This window comes from Blennius ocellaris (assembly GCF_963422515.1).
Source record: "Blennius ocellaris genome assembly, chromosome: 8".
Classification (NCBI taxonomy): Eukaryota; Metazoa; Chordata; class Actinopteri; order Blenniiformes; family Blenniidae; genus Blennius; species Blennius ocellaris.
In genome coordinates this window covers 11,047,910-11,066,814 of record NC_137657.1, presented here as the reverse complement: position 1 = coordinate 11,066,814, position 18,905 = coordinate 11,047,910, and the positions used below count along the sequence as shown (strand labels likewise).

Sequence of the window (18,905 nt, the reverse complement as noted above, 5' to 3'; positions counted from 1 at the left end):
CCCGGACTAATCTCCAGGCCGGGGGGGGGGGGGGGGGGGTGGTGGGGGAGAGGAGGGGCGTGGGGCGGCGGATCGATGGCCCTGGATTCAATCATGTCTGGAAACGGGAGAAGGTAATTTATTGTAATTTACTGGCGCTAAATGGAAAACGTGAGAACAACGCGCCCGTGAGGCCCGCGAGGAGAACTGCAGCGTGTCGGTGGAGGCGCGCGACGACGAGGAGACGCTCCGGTGAGCGGAGGGGTCAGACGCACGTTTCTACACAATATCGCTTTATTTTGATTGGTATTTCCTTGTGGAAAAAACACACTTTGGTTAAAAAAAAAAGACGCTCAAATTAAAAAATGCTGAGAAGTAAACACTTAAAAAAAAAAAAATAAAAAAAAAAAAGTAATCCAGTGGAAAAGCTCTATATAAGCGAAATCTTAATATTTTTTGAAGCGGACTTGGGAGTACCGTCTCCATGAGCACGACCTTTGCCCCTGCTCCCCGGGGGGGCCTCGCCATAGCAGCCACACTGCTCCTAGTTAATTAAGAGTAGGATGGGTTAAACAGTGAACCTTCCCAAGGGCATCAATTAAAAAAAAAATGCTTTCTTTATTTCTTTTATGTTTCAAAGCGTGAGCATAGGGAGTGTCATACATGTATACACAAGTGCCCACACACACAACACATACATACATATAATTGCAGTAATACATTTTCGGTGGATGACACAGATCATGATTCAACTTGTGTCGTAGTTTTGAGTCACAAGTGGAAATTTTGCTGGTCAGAGGTGAGAGCATGGTACATTTCCTCCGGCTGCTCCTGGTTCTGGGATCAACGTGTTGCTGTGAATCATCACCTGTACTTGTTAAAGCAAGTTAAGGAGCCAGATTTAAGGTCATACTGAGATGGAAGAACAGACGTTGTTTTCAAATGTATTGACTAATAAGGTTCTCAGGAAACTTGAAAAATCCACTTCTGTAATAGTTACTTGGGGGGGGGGGGGGGGGGGGGGGATGACAGGACGACCATGCTGGTGCACAATGGGCTCGAAAAGCTTGTCGTCCTCACCGCTACAATTCCAAAAGTGCTTTGTTTTGATAAAAGGCTTCCTTCCTGGGTAGGTTGTTAGAAATAAAACATGAAAAGATAAGAGTGGGGCGACAGTGAATGCCCTACTGATGAGAATACCACGCATACAGTAACATGACAACAAAGAAATAGCGCAATGTTGTTTTATTCAACAGCACACAGAGCCGTTACTGTGACACGCGCAGAGAGACAGACAAAACTTCAAAGCAGGCTCGCTATGCAGACAGAAATGACGATTCTTCGGGTAACGTAGAAAAGAAGACCAAAAATGCCCTGGTTCTGAGTAAAATGTGTGCAAATGGTAATCGGACATTTTTTTTCTTTTTTTTAACAATAAGGCTTTTAGGCAGCAACCGGTGACACGAGGAGACGAGTGATATCAAGCTCGACAGTTTCGCTCCTCTTCTTCATTCTCCAGGAGGTAAGCTGGCTTGTATCGCTTCACCCCCCTCTTGTCCACCGTCTGGAGGGACGCATTCCGACAGGTATTGTCCATGCTACCAAGTGAAGTGTACCTGCAGGCCCACGGGAGAAACTCAACATGAACAGTTCTGCTTTTTCATTCTTCATCTCCAGGTAGAGACATGATAACTAAATAAATAAATAAATTAATAAAGTGCAGAGAGGATGTTCTTACCCTTTATCATAGAGAATACAGTAGGGGACATATAATGTCCTCAAAAACGACCAGATGTCATGATACGTCCAGTCCTGTGGAGGGAAATCGAGATGCAGGCACATTTATAAATACGGTGTTTTTACACAGTATTCCAAGGAGAGGAGAGTTTTCTTGAATGTTTTAGAGCCTGATAAAACTCAGGGCGGCTCAAAGTTACCAAAATGTGAGAAAATTATAATGAGCAAACGGCATCAAGTCTCCCCGAAGGATGCAAGATATAGGGTGAAGTTTAAACCAGGGCAGGAGTCGACAGCTCCCCACTGGACATAATTTGTCCCGAGCCACTAATCAAATATAATCCTAACAAAACCAAGACAAAACCAGTTGAGAACATTTCACATGTTGTTGCAAGTACAGAAATTATGGTTCGAGTTGCATTTACATACAGAACTATAATTCATTTCAGTGCTGTTTTTAGTTGATCTTTATTTTTGTTTGATGAATTCCCTTCACATATAAAGTATACACAGTATAATATACTATACATATAAAGTGTACTAGTATACACAGTATAGTGTTTTATTTTTCTACTGCTGTCACTGAGGTTGCCGTCACATCATTTCACTCCGTGAAACATTGATAGAGTGACAGTCAAGGACACCTTCTTTATGGGTAAAGTCACCATCATTGGCAGTGAAAGCAAACAGGTCGGTCTACATTGACTAAATTTACCTACAAGATTCATGTTTTGGGGGATTTCCCCCCCCCCCCCCCCTGAATGTCTGTGTCAGAAACTAACAATCTCCCTTCAGTGAAAAGTGACGGTGCGCCGCGATTGAGTGACTTTAGTCCACCAAATATCCGAGTGTCACGTTTGTCGTGTCTTTTCTGGAAGATTAGAGCCACTTTAAAAGAATGTTTGTTGACTTGAGTGTATGTTTGCATTGCGGGATGGTGGTGTCGTGGTTCACACACAAGCCTCACGGGAGTCTTTGCTCGTTCCTCATGTACGTGTCGGTTTTGTGCTTTGAAGGTTAGTTGGTCATTTCAAATTACCCATAAGTGTAAACGTGAGACCTGAAGAACTGAAAACCTGTCGTGAGTTTACCATCAACTGTACTCATCTCAACTGATTTACACACAGTTGGATACAGCAGGTAGAGAAGAGAGACGAGTGTATGTTTATGTAATTTAATAAAAGCTGCAAAAAGGCCCGTTTAAGATCAGCAAAGCAGTCGACTGATCAAACTCTACGCAAAGGAGCCGTGCCACGTGATGAAATGTAGGTTTGGGTTGTGCCTATACACAATGATGCATTTGCAAGTTATAGTCCTGAACCACACTAATCATGTTCTTTAAATTCAAATAAGCACTGTGAGGATTTATATTTAAAAGCTCAAAAAGTCAATGTTAAAAAATTATAAATCACAGCCTGCTTGATGTAGACTTCAGTTCAGAGCAGAAACATACATTTAAAACATGCAGATTATTGAGCATTTCAACTGATGCAAGTTTGAATAAGTTTACTTTTTTTTTTTTTATTAACAAATAACATCAAATGCATTAATAGGATCTTGTATGTCCCATGCAGTGAAGACTGCAGCAGAAAATGATACAACATATATCTAAAGGAAGGGACTTATTGTTCTTCCTTTTAACAGTAAACATGTGCACTTTGAATAAAAACAATAAGTAAAGAATGTATGGGTCCATTTGCGACATCGATAGAAGTGCTTGTTTTGTACACTTTAAAAAATGTTTACTATTACAACTTAAAGTCATTAACCTTTTTTGTCAAATCCCACTTTCATTTTCTCCAAATACCAATACTAATTTTGTTGTCGACGACTGATTTTGACGTTAAAAAGTCAACTACAGACTGTAACAAATGCAAGACACACCTAAGGATTTGTGTTTTTTTTGCTTTAAAAAGACCAACAGATTAATACGTGTGTTTCTTCACTCACTGTTTCGACATAGTAGAGGCTTTTGGTTTGGACATGTTTTGTTTTTCGTCTTTTTAATCTTGTCAGATAACTTGCATACCAAATGTGAATATTTGAGATTTGGTTACTAGGAAACAAGTGTTCACTCATTCAGCTGGAGCAGAGTCCTTCCTGGTAAAAAAAACAAAAAAAACAAAAACTAAATCCTCTGGCTTTGTCTGATGTGAGGAGGTTTTACACTCGCTGGACAATCGGCAAATGTGTAGAAAAAAATAAATTAATAGGTTAAAAATTTCAGAAGTAAATGCTGTTTTCATGCCTCATTTTTGCGATTCTGTCCACATTTTCCACATTGTGGAAATCAGACGGCTGCAGACGAAAGCAAGAATAATGTACATGGGTGTGAGACAAGCATGTGTTAAATCTCAAGTTTTTCCAGTGAGGTTGGAGCTAAATACAAACACTACGACACACTAAAACACTGTTTGTGTTATGTCTGTGCGAGTCTCTCACCAGCAGCGGGTTGATTCTCATGTAGTCTGGCCAGCCGCGGTCAGTGGGACACATTGGGGTGAGGGTGAGGGAGTAAGGATCGCTCCTCCTGGTCCCCATCAGGACGGCTTTCAGCTCCGGCCTCCTCTCCTGCACCTCACTCAGAGCCTGACGGATGCTGCCCTCCACAGAAATAAGCTCCAGGTCGTACCTTCGGAAAGCGCAAGTCGTAAAACGCAGCCAATTAGACGAGTGAGAAGAAGGAAGAAGAAGAAGAAGAAGAAGAATCTCATTAGAACTCTCCCTCTCTGGCTCACCTTTTTATCGTGTCCTGAAGGAACCTCTCCATTTCTGGGAACGGAGAGCTGATACGGATATACAGAGCTTTCACCTTGTCTTTCCCATCTGGATACCGACTGAATGCGGTAAGGAGACAGAAATGGGACATTGAAAATAGATCAATAACAGGGGCACAGAAAAGGATTAGACAAACGTTGGCGCTCCGTATAATCTCCCCCCCAATCTGCTCGCTCGAGGTGCCGGACGCCCCCAAAACTCTCTATGTCTTGTCTGAAATTTCTCTCTGTCTAGTTGCCGTCCTCTAATGCTCTTCCCACTTACATCTTGCTGAGGTATGTCACACCCCGCTGTGCACGAATGGTATCATTATGTTTTTAATTTGGACCTCTCTTTCCCCGACTACCCCCCACCCCCCACCCCCCACGTCTCCGAGGTCATTTGTTTTCTCCCCCGATTAAATGATTCTCCATCTTCGCCCCCCACCCCCCCCTCCTGCTACCGTTTCAGTGCGGCGTAGCAGAGATGAAGCAGCGCCGTGCAGTCTTTTCCTCCGTTGAAGCCGACGCAGATTTCGTCTGTTGAATACTGATCCAGCGCAGCCTCGATGGTTTTCAGTGCAGACAGGACTTTCTCACCCAGTGACGTGCCTGTCAGAATATATCCACATTGAAAAAAGATGGGTTTTTTTTCTTTTTTCTAAGGGAATGTCATAATATTTTGTTGGCCACGATAAAGATGATGATCAGCAATTTCAAATATGTTTCTCGTTTATTACTTGTCGATGCCAAAATATATTCTCCAGTCCATCTCACAGCCATTTTAGACTTTGCTTTTATCATCCACTATACTTTTACGGCCATAATTACTTTCATATTTTGCTCCATAATTGTTCCCAACGCCGGTATAAAGCGCGAGTCTTCCCCGTGTCATTGACTTCAGGTTGACACAGTTAAACTCGTCTTCCCTGCCTCTGCACACTCTCTCCTCCTCACCATTGTTGGCCAGCGTGTACACTTCGGCGAAAGCGACGGACACCGGGTCTGTGACTAAGGGCACCACGCTCCCCTTGGGCAGCTCCTCGACCAGCTGCGCTCGGGCGGCATCCACCTTCTCCTGGCTGTCCGAGTCCAGGACCAGCCGGACTCGGTGGTAGTTGCTTAGCCAGTCGGGGTAAGAGCCGAGAGCCACCTTTCGACTCCAACCGGCCTGAAGCTTGGTCAGGACCGGGGCGATCTCCGTTTCGTCTGCATCCACAAACACCTAACGGAACGACCTTTGGTTAGCTTCTCTGTCCTCATCATAGCCGGGGTGTTTGGCGATGACGGGCCAGGGTCGGCGGCGCGTACCTCCCGGGTGTGAAAAGTCGTCCCGGAACCAGCAAACAGGTGCTCCAGCCCGTTGAAAGCCCGCTCCAACAGTGAGGGAATCCCGGGGAAGATATACACGTTGTGCACACTCACCTGTCAGAAAGTGGGACACGTCACACAGTGAGAATGTATCTGTGCAAAATCGACGACAATAGCGAGGATACGTGCTTATAAGACGCTTATAACCAAAACAATTACAATATCATTGAAATGTTAGTTGATCTGTTGTGTATTTCTGCACTTTTGTTTTGTTGGGGTTCTCTCTGTTAAGACATGACTGGCTTGTAATGTGGTGCTATATAAATAAAGTTGAATTGAATTGAACTGATAACATCCATGCATTCATCTTCTGTAATGCTTTAACTATTTAACAAGCATCATTAACAAGTAGTGGACATTCAAACTAAACCCCAAAAGGCCCCTAATCCCAAACCAGACACTAAATAGTCATAATAATATTTTTGAGATACTGTATTTTGAATTGTAATATATTTTCAGCTGTTAAGAATAAAAGAAAAAAAAGGTTGGAATATTTCAGTTTATGTGTGATATTCCTGAATAACATGGACATTTGAAAGTATTTTTTAATTCTGTGACTGCACTTGTTCTATTAGCTTATGGACATGTAATTTTCACCATATTGTTAATGAACTGTTTAAAAAGAGTATCATTTGTAAGATGTAGGACGGATTTCATTTACCTGAAAGACATTAAATTCATATACATCTTCTAGTCTAAACAAAAAGAGTAGCAACTGCTCTTCATTGTTCTTTTAATGACTCATTGGAATGGCTAGAAGCCGTACATCTCAGCCTGAAGAACATTCAGAAAGCACCAGAAACATTACCCCAATAACACAGGAGTTTGTAATAAAAATGTCACCACGCAGTGATTTCAGAAAACAGTAAAGATAAAAGTGTGAATGGTTTTCACGTCTGGTGTCTGCAAGTGCTCGGTGTAATTATTTTCCCCATTGTTACGACTTGTTTTTCAATCCTGCGTTGCTTGATTGTTGATACTGCCATTTGTATTCAAGAATAATCCAACCCCCACGTTTACGGTGATCATTTTCATTTCGCCTCCCCATTGTCCGTCGTCAATAGAAGCAGATCTCCACTCACTCCACATTTTTGTCTTTTGTCTGTTTGTCCGCTTTCCATACATCATGACACATATTTGACAGTTTTGCATTTATACAAAATGTCCCCAATGATGATCATTTGTATCTGTGATGCAGTTTTGAGACGTGAAACCAAAGTATCTTTGTGAAAGAGAGAAAATTAGTTTAAGTAAGATACTCCAGAAGAAAAGACTTCCTGTACAAATCCTTCAGACTGTGACGGGTGTTTGTTTACCCAGACAAGCTAATGACGGCACACCACTTAGAATATTTGGGAAGTAAACTTTGAGAGTGGACACTCTGTCGCTTAGCCGTCTACAATAGCATGCAAGACTCAGCCAGCGCTGCGTGACGTCACTCACCAGAGGGTAGGGGAGCGTCTGCCCCGTCTGAGGGTTGACTCCGTAGTTGAGCTTGGCTGAACGAGGCACCGTGGCCAGCTTCATGGCGGCGCTGCTTTTGTCCACTGCGCCAAAGAACTCCCCGACCAGCCGGGAGAGCTCGGGGTGGGGGTGAACCTCTTCCTGGAAAGCCATGGCGACGCTCTCGAAGGTGACGTCGTCGTGAGTGGGTCCGATGCCGCCCGAGGTGATGAGGTGTGTGTACCGAGGGGAGAGGAGGGCCACCTCCTTGGCAATGATCTCCTGAACATCTGGTACGACGGTTATGCGCTGAACCGACACTCCCAGTCTCCTGAGCGCCCGTGTCAGAAAGGCGCTGTTGGTGTCCACTGTGTGACCCTGGAAGAGACGCACGGTTACTTTCAATTCCGGCGTTTCCACCTTCAGTTCAACTTCAAACTCGAGGAGCCGCAAAAAGGAACTTCAGGGTCTCGCTTGATTCAATTCAAAGGCCGTGGACATGTTTTGAGGGTGAAACACGACACCGGACAAAACCAAAGGCTTCATGTTTAAATCATGGTCGCGTCAAGTCTAGTTATAATAGCAAACTTGTCCTTTCAAAAGTGAGTGCTGCTGCCACATCAAATAGCCATCGCAAGGTTTTCCTGGGGTTACGAGACGCTGAGCCAAGCTTGGATATCGCTCTAAAGACGTCAAGGCTCCCTGATGAGAACGCATACATTAACAGACATAAATATATTCAAGCCCATAGAATCTTCAGAACAAAAACAGCATTTCTCTATTTTGAGTTTCCCAATTCTGCAAACTCTCAAGGATTTTCAGTGGCGGGGACTGTCAATCACACAGAGATTAAAATATACAAAAGCAATGGGTGTTATTCAACACTGAATCACCTTGAGGATCTCATCTCCAATGATAAGAATGGCCGCGGTGGGAGCGTCGCCGTTCGCTGCTATGGACGGACTGGAGCCTGGCTGATCTGTGGACATGGTCGCTCTGCTGAGATGAGCTGCCAGTCTCCTCACACGCACCACTGCTCTACTCAGCGTGGGAAGGGAAAAGCTGGGGGAACCAAAAAGCAATTGAACACTGTTTAATTAACATTTAAGGTATCTGTTCATAGCACACTCCTATAAACCACCAAGCCTCAACAAATGAAAAACATCTTACTTGTCAATTTTAACCTTTAAATAACCCATTTATAAATAAAAATTAAATTAAATAAAATAGGTCATGCGATACAAGTCAAATCTGATGGTGTTGTTGCTTTTTTTCATTATTAGTTTGTTCCTGCAAGGCCAAGTAAAGAAACACTTCTTACATCAACATGAATCTACATGGAGCATCCCAAACGTTTTATAACAGCTCAGGTCCTCCCCTTCATAGCTTGTCTTCTACCAGGAAATATCTTGAAATAGACACACGAAAAAGCAGAGCAGAGAAGCAGAGAGGAGGAGAAAACTGTGACTCAGTGCTATATCCCTGTACACACCACACTACATCTTCTACTTGTATCTCATGTATTATCCCTTGGAATAAACATATAGAAATGATTGAGAGGGGAAGTCAAATGAACATAGTTCATGTATTACACCCCTGTTATATGCTCCACAATTACAAGCAAGCTGTGACTGAAATGTGGAGTCTGCTTATTAATATGCCATGGCCGTAGAGTGGTTCTATCACTAACTATCTAACTATCATGTTCTTTGTGTGCAGATTTCCAGCTCCCTCCAGCAATCCAAAAAGATGTTTGTCAATCAGTGACCGCGGTAATAGTTGCATGGTGATGACTGTGTGCCTCTTTGGGAGCTATATATAGGAGTGCCTTTCACCCAATGTCTGCATGTGTCAGATCCAGCTCCCTGCAACCCTTATCTGGATAATACCAGTAAAGAAGAGATGGTTGAAGGACTGCTTTGTTGAATAGTTGCATGAAGCGGATGCTGAACACATTTCCCCCCCCTCCCCCACAGAGCTGGTGAATAAATAGCAATCAGATTGCAATCTTTAAACAACTGAATACAAATTGAGAGCACATAAGAGGTCCTGTGAAGATAAATGTAAAAAATTAATAAAGAGAGAGAGAGAGAGGGAGAAAAGAACTGAGTAAATATATAAATGAGAGGCGCCAGTAAAGATCTGTGCTCAAAGGTAACAAGAGCACGACGTGGGCGGGGGGCAGACAGACTTGCAGGATGTCACATAGTGAGAAAGGAGACAAAAAAGACAAGGTGGAAATAATACTGCATTTGTAATCAAAGGAAGTTGCATAGATAAGCACAATTCAGCAAAAGAAGGAAGTGCACAGCCACAGTGTTTTCAGGGACATTTGACTGACTTTCAAACAATTTAGTATCCGTGAACACACGCTTTGTATTCGATTCTGTCTGACGAAAGTGAAACGGCACTATTTTGTACGTCTTCCCAATTGAAACAAGGAAATGAGCACAGCGAACCTACTATAAAGGACATAATCACGGTACTCGTTGATTTAACCTGCATATACTATGTTGCACCTGTATACATGTACATCCATTCATCATCATGTAATAAGATTACACGGATATATCTAATCATCCCTCCACAAATATAAGAATAGTGAGACGTCTCCATGACGGTTACTTCACTCACTGTGACTGCACAGTCATCGGGAAAGCAGCACGTCAAAATGCAAGGTTAACTAAATATCACATGTGATTTAGGATATTGCAGAGTGTCCAATCAACTATCGAATGCTGTGGGGGAGTCCACAGACATGTTAAATGTATGATTTTGACAACAATACTCGTCATAAACGAGGACAACTTACTACTGAGTCGCTTATGTCTCCGTTACGTATCCTCCCGGTGGTGGCACAACTTCTTGCAGGATGTCACAGCTGCCGTCCAATCGCATTCCTCCACAATGCGCGACAGCCAATCAGGTGTAAGAAGGTGGGTCCACGCGTGTATGTACACGGAAGAGACTAAACGATATCGCGGACATATTTAGCGAATCCCCCCCCAAAGAAACTCCGATGAGGGAATGTCTGTTGCTGTGTCAAAACACACGATAAATAATATTTTGAGGGTGAAATATTCGTAAGCGTCAATCTGCGAGCATTCCGTTCCACTAATCGGAAGCAGGCAGACGTCAAGGAGCAGCTGCTCTTCTTCTCCCGGGCAGGAGGTTTAAAATAACTCGTCTGCTCCTACCGGCCGGAGGACGAAACGGCAGCCAGCCCACTCTCCACCTTGCCTGTTTCAAGTGTTGATGTTACTTTCTTGGCCTGTGGGTGGAGCATGATAAATCAGTGTGCAGTTTCTCTTCAATACTGAACCCAAGATGAAGACAGAATCACCATTCACACAATATTATAGGCAGGAAAATAAACAACAAAGTGTATTATTTAAAGATATGAATAAATGCAATTAAACCAAACAGACAGTAAGGAAATACTATCATAAAAAAATCAATTTGTTAAAACCCACCTATTTCACAGATGTCTTGCAAACAATGACACTTGATTACATTCAAGAGATGCAGTCAGCAAGCACTGCATTTTGTGTCTCATTTTTCTTTTGTTTTCATGAGCCAATTTGCATGTATCAATAATTCTATTCCCCCCTCATTTCAGTTGTTTTGTACTGGTTTGGTGTTTAGTGGCACATATTTGGGTTGGTTAGTTGTGTCCCCAGTGTTTTGCATCTCATTATGTATTTAAATTAGTTTCTCCCCGGAGCAATTCAGTTACTCTCATACCATTTTATATCTCCTGTTTCATTCTGTGGTTTTTTGTTACGTTGTAGAGCATCTCTGAAATAACAGCAGAATAATACAAATGCTGTACATAGTTTCACTAGAATAACATTCAAAATTACTCCCTAGATTTTTACAATGATTTACCAGAGAAGGGAAACTAAGTCATCTGAAACAAAGAGAATATAAAAGCAACAACTGTAGTTGGACACAAAACTGTATGCAAAACGGTATGCCTTAACAACCCAGTGGTTAGAAATGGCAATGATAAAGGTAATGGTATACAAATAAATCAATATGAACCACAAATACCCAGCAAGTGTACTCCAGGGTTTTTAATAGGAGATAATGATGTCGGTGAAGCATGCAGTGCTCAAGTGTTAGTATGGCTGGACCGCAGAGGGGTTGTGACCCATGGACGCCACCCCCATTTGGAATGATGTACTTTTTTTTTAATACAAGATCATTACATACGGTCATTGTACTTTAAAAAGAAAACACAACTCAACCCAAAAAGTAGTTTGAACACGAGTTATACATGTATTGTTACACATTACATCATATGATGATTAGATAAAATGATGCGGTTGTGTTGTAGTTTTGGAGCGCTGACTGAATATCTGTCCACTCCGTTAGTCACATGTGCCTTTTTTTTTTTTTTTTTAAATGCATCATTTGTTTCCATCATGATAAAGCAATAAATGCAACAGTTAGATGTCATCTCACGAACACCTGGCACACTGGCAGGTCCATACGTGGAAAGTAAAGTAGAAATAGTTTATTTACAAAGAGAAGTAGGCCTAATCCATCCATCAAACGCACTAAAAACACCCACACTACAACCAGAGGAAGCATCGAGGCTGTGGTGATTCGACACAAGGGAGAATTTTTCCTTTCCTCTGAGAAATACAGAAGTTTGTGGTGTTGCCGAAACTACGTGAAAGAAAACACGGCGAGGCCTCCCGGTGACTATTTTCGGCGAATTTACTTGTGAACTGCAGGGATTTCTACTTTTGCGCAACGACCGGCCTCCAGGTGCGGAGGAGTGCGCGCCGCGGCGCGCAGGATCTGCGGCCAGATGACGCTGCCATTTGTTCGCGGAAGTGGCTTCTGTCGTGACCAGAGAGAGAGAGAGAGAGCGAGAGAGAGAGAGAGAGAGAGAGAGAGAGAGAGAGAGAGAGAGAGAGAGAGAGAGCGAGTGAGAGAGAGAGAGAGAGAGCAGGGGGAGGAGGAAGGAAAGAGAGAGAGAGAGAGAGAGGGGAAAGAAAGAAAGAAGAACTTTAGACTAATCTCTCATGAAGTTAATCCAAACTGCGGGGAGCGTGGCGAGCGCAAAAAACCCATCGAGCCTTTTGTCCTTTTGGAGGAAATTAGTGTGAAGTTTGTGCAGCAGCAGCAGCAGCAGCAACAGGAGGGGCGAGTCGAGAGGAGAAGGGAGGAACAGAGCTGGTAAGTCGCTCGTTAAAAGTTCAACCACACTTTTTTTTTTTTTTTTTTGTAACTTCTTTCTGGGACTTGGTGCGTCATTTATGAAGTCCGTGAAGAAAGTTTGAGGAAACGGACGCACGTACTTGTGTGTGTTTTGCGTGCAGAGTTTGGAGCTGGACGGAGCCCTGTCCGGGTTTTTACTGTAAAAAAAAAAAAAAAAAAAAAAAAGTTGGACTGTGTTGCATTCACTGAGCTAAATGTTTAACCTGTCTCCTCTCCTGCTGTTTTAGTATTTCAGTCTCTGTTAGTTTGGCAGCAGGGTTTGATGTGATTTGTGTTCAAGCTTCAAATCAACTTCTCAAGTTCAACAAGTCAATAGAAAGATTATTTCTGTGCATTAAAGGTGAGCCCCCATCAGAAAGATCGATCTATCAACAAGTCCATTCATTAAAATCAGGCAAAAACAGAGAACTACCTATTTTAGACTTATTTTGGTATAAAACCTTCCCCCTCTTCTTGATATATTTGTATTATTTATAACTCACAATCAATGGAAAGTTCAGTTTAACCATAATGTGATTAAAAGTGGTCTACATTTATATATTTTATTTTGTTATAAATAAACTAAAAGAATGTCAAGTGAGTTCATAAGTCAACAATAATAGGGATGCGTGATAACTGTTGGTACCAATACCTTTCAGCCGGTATTGGAAAAAATTACATCACACAGATAAGTGTGATAATGAAACTTTTTGCCAATGATCAGATCTATATTATTAATAGCCTACAGTTCCTCGATTTTGCTCATTTTCAGTCTGTTCGCTTGCCTTGTGGCTGCATCCGACCTACATCTCTGCCTTTCTTGACCTCGGGCCTGTATATAAACTATTAGAAATGTTATCGGTGCCAGCATCGGTTGTGAGAAGAAGGAAGTTATCGGTTATCGGTATGGGTGCATCGCTGAATAATAACAATGCACAACAGCCATGATTTACATGAAACATGTTACTGTTTATCTTCTGTGTTTAAAAATAACTCACACCATTAACAAAAATATTGATAATTACAGGTACGCCTAGAGACAAGTTGGTTCTTGAACGTTTAGATAAACCCGTGAGACTTCACTCATCACCTGAGCTCAAAATGTCCTACAGAGGCATTAACATAAAACCTGTAATAACTATTTACTAAATCTCAGGTAGTCGTACGCGTAAATAAAGAGGAGCTTTGAAACATTCACATACAATATGTACATGAAGCTTCCCTTTAAGGATGGTGAGACTGTGTGTAATGTGTTAGTTTTGAGAAATTGTTACCACTCCCATGCCTTATAAAAGCAAATACGACAGTTTTTTTGGTGCTTTTTTTTTACATGAGTATTAGCTGAAATGTCTCATCATGAACTTGAGTCAGACTGGGAGTTTGAGTGTTTCCAGCGTCAAAGCAGCAGGTTGCAGGCTCACATCCTGCTGTGATTATAATATTCTTCAGTTTATGTCCTTGAGCAAGGCTCTTGAAGGCAATTACTCTTCAGGACTAAATCAGAGCCGTATTCAGAATGGATGATATAGCGATTTAGAGATACCAATACAGAGTTCCTGCTCGACCACATGAGGAATCAAACGTCAAACAGTGGCTGCGCGTCGTCACTGGATAAAGTGAAGGGTTTCAACTTAAAGAGTCCAAAGGAGAGGATTGTGAACAATATCATTAATGAGAAAACATTGCTCCTTTATTTATATATTTCTATTTTTTTTTTTTAAGAACGGAGTCTTCAGAAATAGACAAGTTTAGGTTTTTGATTACCGATGCCGTGGATGGAGAGCTTCTGTGTGTCACACCAGGTTGAAATAACAGTGACGACATACAGGCTGTTTGACAAACCTCATGTTCCTCATATATAATTTGTATGAATTGTGTTCATGGAGACGAATCAAAACACATCCCAGATCAATTGAAACAGGGTCACTGTGACCGAGTTAAATGTTTGTTTGTTTTTTTATGATGGAGGCAAGTGTAGACAAACTATCAACAGCTCCAGAGTCAAGGGTATGTGGGATGATTGAGGCGACTGAAACCAGTGCTCTTATCAGGGTCAGCCACATTGTTCAGGCCAGCAGCCTTCTGACATGACATTATATAGTGGTAGTTATCTGTACTGATGAAAGAGAGACGGGGGAGAAGGTCCAGTCGACGACGCATCCGAAGAAATGCTCGGTTCAGAGACACATCAGGAGCCAGACAAATAAGACAGACACACACACACACACTCATAGACGGACAACTGAAGACACAATCTATCAGTCAAAAGCTCAGCGTCCTTGCCTCTCTATCACAACACTGATTAAAATGGAGTCTGTCCAATTCAGCTCAAATCGCATCGGTCACCAGCAAAAAGCTTCTTGGCCTGATTGATGGGACGCTGTGACACTTGACTGTTAGAGCTTCCACTTTGACAGGTGCGCACGTTTGTGCACGTAGCCACACACTCAAGACGCACAGAAATAAGCTTTGATTTTTTTCTTCTTTTTTTTTTTTTGGGTCCGCAGTGAAAACGTTAGCGCCGATATTAGCCTTGAATAAGTCTTGAGTGATACTTTAAACATCGCTATTGACAAAACACAACATTGAGGTACTAAGCTCTTGTAAACACACGGCGAGACTGTTGACAGGACATAGGCCTTGTGTGGGTGTTTGGTCATGTGTTTGACTCTGCCTTTGTGTTTGAGCATACTCTATATCTGTCCTTCTGCCAGCGTGGCGGTGAGTTTGTCTCTGTATGTTTATTGTTTTTTGGCATGGGCACAAGTACATGTGTATTTACTATTGTTGCAAGGTTCTAAATCTGTTTAGGGTTTAATCTTCCTTGTGGAGAGAAGAAAAAAAAATCAAGTCCCCATATAATTAATAATAACTACATGATTACCCGTTTTGAGTTTTAGAGTAAATCTGCAGAAAATTAATAAGATTAATGTAGTGTGTGTGTTTGTCGAGTCGCAGCACGCATGGCGTGTTTTCCTACGCTGGTGGGGACATGAAGCTGGCTGCACACTGAGTCATTGGGGACTCGCGTCACAATGGTGACTATAAGTCTGCAGGAAATGAATGTAAGTCAACGCAGTGTCCCCCCCCGGAGGCTTGAAAACACAATGTGTATGTATGTGTGTGTGTGTGCTTGTCGGTGTGTACGTGTGCAAGTGCGTGTGCAAGTGCGTGTGCAAGTGTGTTCTGGGGGGGGGACAACAACAAAAAAAACAGTAGGAGTTTGTTTTTGAGGTCATAGCATGCGGTTGTCCGTTTCTACCTCAGGTACAATGGGAGTGAGTCTCAGCCGTGCTTCCTCCCGTGGCGTCTGCTGCGACACGCTCGACTTTTCAGAATCCTGCACGCGTGAGCTGCACTTTAAACTGAAATCTCCTCCTGTGAGAGGTTAAAGATGTGAAATGAGTTTGGCTTTGCGGTAATTTACCCCCAAAATAAGTCCACTCTCCACTTTGAAGTCCGTTGATGATGTTTTTTTTGGGGGGGGGATTCTGTATGAATACAGACGACTGTCAGTGTCTTGTTTTTTGGCGGCTCCTCCACCTTCCTTCAGACTTGGTGAAGCAGTAAATGTGGGACCCAAACGCCTCTTCTACCAAAACCAGGTTACCGTGGGGTTAGGTTAATATAGCAGGTCTCAGTTTGTGGTGTGGACATGCTGTAATTGTTATCACGACTTTGTGCCCTGGTGATTTCCACGCTTTGATTTCAGACAATAATGAATCAGATAATTATCAGGCTGAAAACTGCAACAGTTTCACACACACTGTTTAGATGCACAAGGGATGGGATGTAGCCAAAGTAGATAAAAAAAAAAAAGGGAAGTAGACGAATTGTTAAATCAGTCTCATTTATCAAGTTTTTCCTTTAAAAAAAAAAAAAAAAAAAATCAATGACGATGTACGGTGTGGTTAAATTACACACTCGAAGGTGAGAGGAAATCCCGATTAGCATGAAATAATCTTTGCAGCTCGCATAGGAATTTCTACCTTAAAGCATACATTTTTGCTGTTGATTTAAGCTGCTGCTCTTGTGGTCTTGAGCCGCATTATTATTATTATTATTATTATTATTATAGTCCATCAGTTCATCTTGTGTACCGCTCCTGGCGCTGTGCGCAGGCAGGGTACGACTGGACAGGTCACCATACACAGTCACACACGCTCGCATTTGTTCCCATGAGCAATCCAGAGATACTATTTTATCCAGCATGCCAGGTTTTGGACTGTGGGAGGAAACGAGAGAAAACCCACACGTTTTAAAACAAAAAAATGGAAATCGAACTGAAATTGCACTCGGGATCATTGACGCATAAGGCTCGAGCACGTACTACTACTACACTACCATGTGGCTCGATCACGGTGTGTCATGCTTTTTAATTACTTAATATTATAAAATCCATATAATCTCTGGACGGATAGGCAGACCAGTATGGAGGCTGTAATTACACCCATTAATTAGACTTTTATGTCACCTTATTGTGGAAAATATCAAATCAGTCTAATGACACGGTTGTCAATCTATTGCGCATTTAACGAAAAGGCTGAATTTCATAAGCGGCTTTTGCTGGAGTAATCTAGAGGTGATTATGTAAACAGACCTGAGGAAAGCAGTTTGTGTTGAAATTTGACAGCGGAGCGTTGATACTCGACGCGACCGAGGCCACGTCGTTGGCTCTGGGAAAGTGTCACTGTCAAGCTGAGTGAAGAAATAACACTGTTTTATGGCAGATAAACTGTTGCAGCGAGGAGGAGGGGGGGGGGGTTGTTAGTGGAAGTTGTAAGCGGAGCGATGCAGAGAGTGGTAACAGGAAGGGAATGATGGAAGGAGATAGAGATTGTGGGAGTGTGGTTAGAGCGGGCGGTGGAAGGGGGGGGGGGGGGGGAACAACCCAAAATAGCCGGCTCACATGTTTGCTGTGTGCGTGGTGAGCCATTAAACTGACAAAGACCTCAAGCCTGACTAATCTAATGTTCACACTCGCCATGATTTTATTAAAAAGTTGATTTTGTCCGTGTATATGTTTACCAAGGAGCTCTCGCCACGATGGTTACGCTCACTCCTACGTTCTTGCTCACGTCTACTGAGTCATAATGTTTCCTGTCATCCTAATGAGGGCTGATGTTAGACAGTGTCTCAGTCTGCAAATAGTCTGAAAGGAAAAGGTCACTCTCAACCTGTTTACACATCTTTGCACCTTTTTTTTGTGGGGGGGGGGTTGCTGAGTCTATGCAACAGGGTCAAATTAGATCACAAACACAGACATGCAGGATAACAACAGGCTGCAGATGTGACACTGCAGCCTGTTGTTACAGCCCTCTGCCTCAGTACGTCTCTGACTTGTTTCATCTCACAAACACGAGCTGCAGACTTCTGCTGCATGCAGAGAAACAGAACGCAACGCTTGCGAGCAGCGCACTGGGCAAGCCGAGACACAAGCATCCTACACATGCCGTCCTTTCAGTTAATTCCTCTCATTCCACAAGGTCGGTTTCAACACGCACACTGGGATCGTTTGCCTCTCTCTCCGATCGCTGTAGGATCTTTCTCTTTCTCACTTTATGTGACTTTCTCCAAAATTAGCATGGTTCTTGTCTGTATGTTATGTCAATATGTTTCTCTCTGCATGCTTGATCAACCGGGCCGTGTATATCACCCAGGTCCCATGACCCTCTCCACAGCTGATCCTGGGAGCGCTGCATGCTGGGAGACGAGTGGCTGCAAGGCGGCATTGCTGAAGCACGTTGTAATCGGCTCCTTGAGCTTTCTGTGTGTGTGTGTGTGTGTGTGTGTGTGTGTGTGTGTGTGTGTGTGTGTGTGTGTGTGTGTGTGTGTGTGTGTGTGTGTGTGTGTGTGTGTGTGTGTGTGTGTGTGTGTGTGTGTGTGTGTGTGTGTGTGTGTGTGTGCATGCGTGCGTGTGCGTGTGCGCATGCGCCGTCTGCTCACATGCACTTTGGTGTTTTTAGGGTTACAGACTCACAGGCAGCCTGTGTTGGCCCATGGATTACATGGTAAGACATTCAAATGATACGATCAGCTAATCAAAAGCACATCTTGCCACAGTGGCAAAGGAATTACTATATTTAAGTGTCCACTATTGTGAAATCGAGCTCATTTTGCAGAGCCTTAAAAAAAAAAAAAAAAAATCATAGAACTTTTTCTTTTCAAATTCTCAATTTTTTGGGGTCAAATTGCAATTCTATGATTGGTTCAGTGCAGAAAAATGCACAAAGATTGCTTTTCTTGATATCATGAGCGTGACTTCAGTTTTTAGTGGAGACGTCTAATTCACAGATTTCCCAGTTTGTTTCAAATGCTCAAACACACAAGGTGGAATGATTCCTGCTCTATTGATTACTAAGCAGCACATGAACAGAAACATTATTCAACGGATTTACAACAAGACAG

The 18,905-nt window shown here is 42.7% G+C and overlaps 2 protein-coding genes across 3 annotated transcripts in view; one reads left to right on the top strand and one right to left on the bottom strand.

Annotated features, from left to right (window-relative positions):
• Nucleotides 1-950: 950 nt before the first annotated feature.
• Nucleotides 951-10,258, bottom strand: flad1 (flavin adenine dinucleotide synthetase 1). Of its 2 annotated transcripts, XM_080500936.1 has the most exons (11): nucleotides 10,099-10,258; nucleotides 8,608-8,694; nucleotides 8,180-8,348; nucleotides 7,287-7,664; nucleotides 5,784-5,897; nucleotides 5,430-5,697; nucleotides 4,937-5,084; nucleotides 4,455-4,553; nucleotides 4,159-4,348; nucleotides 1,718-1,791; nucleotides 951-1,595 (listed from the first exon to the last, which is right to left on the bottom strand). In XM_080500936.1, the coding sequence occupies exons 2-11, from the start codon at nucleotides 8,613-8,615 to the stop codon at nucleotides 1,460-1,462; spliced, it is 1,584 nt and encodes a 527-aa protein (XP_080357062.1). In that variant the 5' UTR covers nucleotides 8,616-8,694; nucleotides 10,099-10,258; the 3' UTR covers nucleotides 951-1,459. The 2 variants fall into 2 exon arrangements, with proteins under 2 accessions (XP_080357062.1, XP_080357063.1); XM_080500937.1 differs by lacking the exon at nucleotides 8,608-8,694 and having other exon boundaries at nucleotides 10,099-10,124.
• Nucleotides 10,259-12,260: 2,002 nt separating this feature from the next.
• The window catches only part of shc1 (SHC (Src homology 2 domain containing) transforming protein 1), a gene marked incomplete at its 5' end in the record, with an annotated part of 24,608 nt that continues 17,963 nt past the window's right edge, over nucleotides 12,261-18,905 (top strand). Inside the window, one exon of the mRNA XM_080501086.1 lies at nucleotides 12,261-12,476. The remainder of the gene's footprint in view (nucleotides 12,477-18,905) is intronic.